The sequence below is a fragment of the Miniopterus natalensis genome, chromosome 11 (genome assembly GCF_054644295.1).
Source record: "Miniopterus natalensis isolate mMinNat1 chromosome 11, mMinNat1.hap1, whole genome shotgun sequence".
In the NCBI taxonomy this organism is placed as follows: Eukaryota; Metazoa; Chordata; class Mammalia; order Chiroptera; family Miniopteridae; genus Miniopterus; species Miniopterus natalensis.
Genome location: NC_142091.1, coordinates 70,578,391 through 70,586,462, shown reverse-complemented (window position 1 = coordinate 70,586,462; position 8,072 = coordinate 70,578,391). Strand labels below are relative to the sequence as shown.

The 8,072-nt window shown below is 50.2% G+C and overlaps 1 protein-coding gene across 1 annotated transcript; it reads right to left on the bottom strand.

Annotated features, from left to right (window-relative positions):
• Positions 1-300: 300 nt before the first annotated feature.
• Positions 301-3,831, bottom strand: TMEM109 (transmembrane protein 109). Its single transcript, XM_016200494.2, has 3 exons — positions 3,587-3,831; positions 2,370-2,472; positions 301-1,857 (listed from the first exon to the last, which is right to left on the bottom strand). Exons 1-3 carry the CDS (start codon positions 3,821-3,823, stop codon positions 1,466-1,468), a joined length of 732 nt encoding a protein of 243 aa, XP_016055980.1. The 5' UTR covers positions 3,824-3,831; the 3' UTR covers positions 301-1,465.
• Between the last annotated feature and the right edge of the window lie 4,241 nt (positions 3,832-8,072).

Below are 8,072 nucleotides of genomic sequence, written 5' to 3'. Positions count from 1 at the left end.
CTCTCATCATTGATGTTTCTATCTCTCTCCCTCTCCCTAAAATCAATAAAGGTATATTTAAAAAATAAAAATAAATAAAATGGGGGCAGGCCTCCCTTGTTCCTCAGGCTCCTGGAGATAAGGGTACCTGGTACCAGTCTTCCTTCCGGTTCCCTCCCCTCCTTCCCTTCCAACCAGCTTCACACTGCCCCTGCTGGGAGAAGTCAAGAAAGTTGTGGGACTCTACAAAACCGGTTTAGCTGTTGAAGGTGAAATCAAAGCAATCCAAACTTTAAGTAATACATTTTAAACGGAACAAGATAATAAAATAGCGTGCACTTTATTTAAAACCAACCGCGCGCTGATAAAAATATATATCACTGCAGCTGTGATTCCACATCAAACCGTAACAGTAAGAACTGGGCATTTATTCATTCTTCATGTCATGTGCGTCATGTGCCCAGCCTGGCAGAGGAGGATGTCCACCTCCACCAGAGCCTCAAAGGAAGAATGGGAGCCCTGGTCCCTGCTCCCGCAGAGCATGTGAAGGGAAGGGGCTGTGGTGCCATCTCTGGTGTGTCTGCTCCATGATCCTCCCAGGCCACTGGAGTGGGCTTTGATCAGCAGCTCCTTGGTGGCAGTGAGTGGAGAGAGAGATGGAGACCCGCCTGGAGCTCTGCTGACAAGGAGCTCCTTCTTCCTCAGGTCCCTGAAGTCCCCACAGGGGAACTGATGGCCACTGCATGGTCCTACTTGCAGGCACAGCCTACGAAGCAGCTGTCTCTTGCTTTGGCTGAAGGGAAATCAAGATCCTGAGAGGAACCACTCCTTGACACAAAGCAGCCACAGCATGCCTTCCTTCACACAGTACAGCAGCAGGCAAGCACAGGGCCTGCTGGCTCGGATTTTAAGGCACTTGTTACAGACTCAATGTACATCTTGCCCCCAGCCCCGTGGGGGAATGTCCCCACTTCCCTTCCCCACAGGTCCCATATGGCCTGCCTCTTTCCCCCCTGGGCAATGAAGGGGACAGGAGCAGGCCTTGAGGGACAGTGGTTTGGTAGGAGCAGAGGGCTGGAAGGAGACAAACGGGGAGAGAGCTGGAACTTGGCAAAGGAGAAGCAAAAGGACAAGAGAGCAAGAGCATCAGCAGGGAGGCAAGGTGGTGGCAGAGTCACAGGAGGCCAGTGGCAGTGATGTTCACTGAGAACCGATGCATGAGCTGGGGGGATAGGGGTGCCTTCCAAGCTGCCCTAGCTGACACAGGCTGGGAGCAGAGAAAGGGGCAAGAGAACCAATCTCAGACAGAGGCCCAGCAGGGGGAATGGTCTTCCTCCCTCTCAGCTGGGGGATACAGAGATAAAAGTTCTGAAGGTTCAGAGACAGGGCGAGACACAGGTGGGGGCTGGAAGGAGGGCCAGTGACCCAGGAGCAGCTCAGCTCTTTGGTATGACAAAGGTGGCGGTGGCGTTGTCAGGTATCCTTCTCACTCCTCCTCCATGCCCCGGGTTCCCTTGGCCACTCGCCTCTGCCGCCAGCGCATCTCCTCTACCTGGCGTTCCAGAGACCGAACCTTGGCCTCCAGTTGTGCCCCTGAGGCCCGGCTGCCAGTGATCCGGCTCACCAAAGCATAGACGGTCAGCAAGACCAGGAGGAACAAGGCCCGGGTGGAAGGGTCGGGCACCGACCTCACCAGGGCCACAAAGCCAACCAAGAAGATGACAAACTTCAGGCCCCACAGGATCCGCCCCAGCAAGGCCAAGACCAAGCCGAGGACCAGGGACAGAAGCCAGTAGATTACCAGGGCCCCTGCTCCCCACAGCAGGAAGGTCTGGACCTGGCTGGGGCTGAGCTGCAGGACCTGGGTGAGGTGATCTCCTGAAAGAGGGAAGAGTCACAGAATCAGCCAACCTAGAGTGTTGAAGGGCCAGCAGGGAGTGGGGGGTTGGGCGGTGGAGGGTGGGGGGATGGAGGGGTGGGGTTAGAACTCAGATAGGGGAAGGGCTTAAACAGCCCTGCAAAGGAAAAAAAAAATCCTTTCCCACAGGGCCACAGAGATGTAGAGATGTGAGCCTGAATCTTAGCTCTGGTTCCTGCCGCTGTGGGTAGATTATTTCCCTTGGTTGAGCCAGTCTCATCTACAAAATAGGAGTAATTCTCTGGGCTGTGGGTAAGTTAAATGAGATACTATGGCTCAGCATGATGCTTCTCCTGACATGAAGCTAACACCTGGTAGGTGGTAGTAGTTATTGGCCTACTCTTATGTTGGCCTCTGGGGAAACCTGGGAGGTGTCAAGAGGCTGGGGAAAGTTTAGACCCTGAATAAACTCCCACAAACAGGAAGTGATAGGCTATGCTCCAGCTGACCTCACCAGTTCTCTGCCACTTACCATCTAGCCCCAAGGCATTCAGCAGCTGTGCGGTGATCCCAGACAGAGCAAAGAAGGCCACAGAGATCCATGAGGAGATGCCCCACATCAAGTGAGACATGGTCTGTGGAAAGAGCAGTGCTGAGATGAATCCAGAATTAATGAGGCTCTTCTCCTCCAAGCCTCACCACCACCACACAGGCAAGGCCTGGCAGGAACGTCTCCCACCTGCTTCTCAGCCAGAGGTTTGCCCGCCAGGGCCTCGCGGAGGGGTCCCTTCCACAGCCACCTTCCAGTGCACAGGGATGGGCAGTAGGCCATTTCTCCCTGAACTAGAACCCAGGACATTTGGGTCCTAATTCAACTGATTTGCTGAACACTTTGCTGGTGGTAGTAGGTGTATATGGATGGGGAATCATCAAATCCCTGTTGTTGTCACCCTGTAAAATTGGGGTGCTCCTAACCTCCCAGGGAATCATGAAGGTGTGTGAAGTAATGGCTGTGAAGGGCTAGGATGCTTCAGTGAAAAAGTAGTCAATCAGCTCTACTATGTTATAGATTTTATAAAAAATCGTCTCAGCCATTTAGTTCTACCTATCAAAAGTATGCGACACCTCCATGGCCAGGTAGCTCAGTAGGTCAGAGCGTTGTACCCATATGCCAAGGTTTCGGGTTCAATCCCCAGTCAGGGCACATACAAGAATCAGCCAATGAATACATAAGTAAGTGGAACTACAAACTGATGTTTCTCTCTCTCAAAAAAAAAAAAAAAAAATATGCGGCACCTTTTTTGGGATGCCATTAGGTAGAAGAGAGAGCCCTGCCTTAAACCCCTGAGGCAGCCCCCCCACCCCCACTCCTACAGATGAAGAAATCATTCAGGTCTTGATATTTTGCCAACTTACAACTTTTGGTCAAATGCAGATCAAAGTCAGACTCTATAGTCACCCAGTGACATGGGTTTGTAAAGATAGCTCATTTCCCAGCCTTTCTGGCAAAAAGGAAGGGGGCAAGAACAAGGGAAAGGCGGGGGTGGAGTTAAGGGCCTTAGGGCAGAACTCAAACAATGGGAATGCAAGAGGCAGGTACAGTCTGTTTAATTTTGTGGAATTTGTGGCTCTCTGCACCAGTGATTATGACAAACAGAGGATGTAAAGCCAAGAACGGTGACCACAAACAACATCTCCTCGTTTATCTTTCTCATTGTGTGTAGTCACGGCAGGGACCACCTTCCTTACCTCTGAAACCAGGTGTACGGTCTCTGGTCCAATCCAGGCATCCAGTGTTCCCCGCACAGACCGACCTATCTGGGTCAAGAGATCAACTGGGACCTCCCTCTTCTGCTGGTGTGGTGGCACAAAGTCTCGAGGATGCTCGGACGATGCTGAGTGGAGGAGGATGAGTGCCACTAGGACCATCAGGACCACTTTGAACAGAGGCTTGCCTGATGGCCAAGTGCTGCCTGAACCTGCCATGACTGAGTCTGTAGGGAGAGAAGCACAGGGTGAACCAGACTGACACAGAAACCCACTCTCAGCTACGACCTGCCCCAGCACCCTCCTCCACCCCTACCCTGTTAGTTGAGAAAAGCAGAACTGGGACTTCCAACTTAAGCTGGGCACAACCGTCTGATTCACGGATTCCTCTTTCCCATCCTTTCCCATTGCATATTGATTAACCAGTGAGTATTCCCCAATGTCTTAGGGTGGATGAGAAGATCTCTCTAATGCTTACTCCAGTTCTAGAAATCTGAAGGCCTGTAGGCTCTGTGTCTTAGGTGCTTTGGGCATAAAAAAATAATTCTAAGACTATAAGGCTTTGTCCCCAAGGAGTTTATAATCTACTTAAGATAAAGCTAATATAAAAAACAACTTAAAAAATAGCACACAAACAGGATTACCACCATATAACAATATAAGGAAAAGTGCCCAGTTACATCCTCAAACAAGAATTTAAGTGCATATATGCCATCTGCTCTGCAGGACCATCATGTGAGGTAGGTATTATCCTCCTCACCCTTATTGGTGCAGATGAAAGAAACTGAGACAGGAGTTAAGTATTTGCCCAAGGTCACTGGACTAAGTAGAAAGGCCAGGAGTTGAATCCAAGCCTCTGCTCTCAAATCACACACTCTGCTGGAGTGCAGGTAATACAGCAGATCTCAACTGTGGCTGCTCACTGGAATCACGTGGGAGCTTCACAAAGGACTGATGCTGCTGTCCCACACTGAGGCTCTGATGTCACTGTCTGGATGTCCCTAGGCTTAGATCTGAAAGAGCTCCCACTCTGTGGAGCGCAGAATGGAGTGTGAAATTGAGACCCACAGACTCAGAAGGACCTCAACTCCCCAGCCCGCAATGTAGGCAAAAGGTTAAAGCACAATCTTTAGGGAAAGGTATTATTATTAATAAAAAGCTAACTATGCACCACCTATCTCATTTAATCCTCATAACAACCCATTACGGAGGTATTGTTATTATCCCTCATTTGACTGATGAAGAAACCGAGGTAGGATAAGAAATATGTGGCAAAATCAGGATGTGAATGCAGGTGCAGCTGACATCAGACCCCTTGCACACACCACCCTGCCATATGGTCTCCAATGTAACTCTCGGAGGTGATTCAAAAGTCACACAGTAGCTTATTCATGAGCTAAAAGAACTTTGGCATCTACCAATCATCTCCATGGACCACTGGTGACAATTTACTTAACCACTTTGGGTTCTGTGCTCCGATATTGTGTTATGTGATGCTATATGCAAGTTAAGACACAACAAGTACTGACTCATTGAAGCAGGTGAGAATCAGCCAAGACGTGTTCCAATACCAACTTCTCTTTGCCACTATGCTTGAGAAATGTCAGAGAGCCTCAGCTTCGAGGCTCAGAAATGAGCCTGTTGCTCCAGGGAGTTTCCATGATTCAGACCTGAAGATCAGAGGCTAAGCCATGCCCCTGAGGTAGGAGCAGCCAGGTGCTTGAAGTTTCTGCAGTTACCAGGGCACCCAGAGAGTTGGCCAGAAATCAGAGCCATCAGGATGGAGAAGAGGAAAGAGAGGATGCTCCCTTTCTTGCTTAGTGGGAAGGAGGGGAGGGGGAGTTCAAGAAAGGGTTATTTATAAAAATATCGCATTCGGGCACTTTCTGGTCCTGAAACAGCTGCTCTAAGTCTCTCTTGAGACCTGTAAAATCAAACAGGGCTGCAAAATATGCAGTTCATGTGGAAGGACCCCAGGCTGGGAAGCCTTCTACTCTTTTTGGCCCAAATCAAGAACCAGATGGTTCCTGCCTGCCAGTGGTCGGAGATGAGGAAAGCACCAGCCAGTTCCTGAGCTATCTGGGTCATAACCGCACCAGGGACTTAAAGAGCAGTGTTGCTATCTTGGGTTGGATTCTATATCCAAGGACCTCCACCAGCAGGAATCAGATGTCACCTCCTCCATTCTAGAAGGTCAGGGTGACATGAGCTGCTTCCCCCACGGCAGCCTGCTGAGTTCTGCGCCAGCCTCCACTTTCAAGCGGCCACCTGCCCCAGTCGAGGAGAGCTGGGGAACCTTGAAATAAACCCTCCACACGAGGCAGGCATTGCTCTGCCAGCTGACCTTCTGAAGTGCATTAGAAACCTAATCTAACAGGATTTTGGAGTGTGTGCCCTTTGCAGATAAGAGTGCAGATTACTGGCTGGTCCATTTCTTTGAATTGTTTTCTTTAACAGGAGTCTTTCTCTTTTCTCCCAGGTTAATCCCAGGCAGTGAAAATCTGACCCATCACCATTAGGACTCCTCACTTCAGCCCAATCACACACTTTTATTAAAGCAAGCCATGGTCAAAAGCAGAAGCAGTCTCGGGCTCTGAAAGTACGTCTTAAGCATCTTCACCTCCTGCAATGGCTAGCCTCAAGTAGTAGGCACTCAAAGATAACAAATTGTGTGTGTTGCTTTATAATTTACAAAGTGCTTGTTATTTCATCACTTCATTTAACTCTTAAAACAATCTTATAAGGTACTGCTACTCTCCACATTTTATTCAGAAAACTACGGCTTAGAGAGGTCAAGTGACTTGTTCAAGTTTACACTGCAGAACAGGGACTTGACTCCAGAACCCAAAATCTAAATCTTGCCCTTTTGCTCATTCCACACCCCTATGCTGCATCTGTAAGACATGGTCCCTGCCCTCAAGGCACCTAAAATTCTCCCCAGTATCAACAAGCTCAAAGTGAGAGGACATCCAGACTCCCAGGATGAGGCTCCACACCAGGAGATGCACCACCTGCTGGGCTTACAGGTCACGGTTTTGTACCAAGCAAGAGGTATGAGAACAGCAAAAAATTGGGACTAGGCCAGCCACTGCTGTTCAGGAAGCTGCAATATGGCTCAGGCAGGGCCAGGAAAACCCGGCTGAGCGGGGAAAACTGCTTCCTTTAACTGTGGTAGTGAGAAGGCACTATATGTAGGTGTGGTTTGCTAAGAGGGCAGGGTGGGGCGGTCCACATACCCCCCTCGCCAGGGCTCCTTCCCCTGCTTAGTTTCCTCTCACACTATGAATCACTACATGGCAGGAAGGGCAGCTGACTTAGTGCCCTCTTCTGGCCCTGATTTCCTCATTGTTGCTCACGGCTGCCCCTGTGGAGAGCAGTGGTTCTCAACTTGGGTTGCCCATCAGACTAGTCTGTGGAGCCTGTCGAAGCAAGGATGTCTGCCCCACCCGAGCCAACTATCTCAGAGAGGGCTCAAACTCTTGTTTTCAGAGCTCCCAGGGATTTCTGATGCATAATCAGCAGTACAAAGCCCTAAAAGCGTACCAGTGTACAAAGGACCCTTAATTTTGGCACCAGGCTCAGTTCTGCCACAAACTAGAAGCCACTACCTTGTGCCTATTAGTTTATCTGAGTTTCAGTCTCCTCAAATGTACAATGGGGTTAAGCGGGGTTAAGAGTTATTGCAATGAGTTAACATGTTTTTGCAAGAACTCTGTACACTGTACACATCTATGGAGATGTTGCAGTACAACACAAAAACAAAAAATAATAATAAAAAAATAGAAAAAACACACAAAGAAATGTTCAGTACACAAATTGCCAATATACCACTCATTACATTGTAGCAGAATTTAGCAGTTTATATGCCTGCCTCCCCCTTTAGACTTTGAGCACTTTGGGGTCAGACTTGACAACTAACTTTTCTTGGAACCCCCAGAGGCTAGCATACAATGACTAATACGTGCTTGTTAAATGACTATTAGAAGCCTGCAAGGAAGCCGTTAGGGTAGCAATGGAGAGCCATGGAGAGGTGGGAAGAGGGGTTTATTTTAAAGTTGATCCAAATATGCAGCGGCCACCCAAGGACAGCTGTGTTGAAAGGAACCTCCTACACGGGGCGAAGCTGCCACTGAGGGGAATAAAGTCAGTGCCCTGGCAGATGGGGGCAGCCCCCGCTAACCCTCTCACAGCTGCTTCCCAGCAACTGTTTGGGGGCAGGGTGACAGGCAAAGGGGCAGCTTCCCAGCCGCACTGAGCCCTGCCCAGGGCCCAGCCTACCCGAGACAGGGTGTCAGTGGCATGCGCTATTTCGAACCGTGTGTTCCCTGCCAAGCCCTTGCTGGGTGGCGTCTCTGGCAAGGGACCTGGCGCGGCCCATGGGTTCGGGTACCGGAGCGGGGACTCGGAGAGAGGCCGCAGGAGGCTGCGCCGGGGGCGGGGGCCGGGGCCGGGGCCGGGGGCCGGGGCG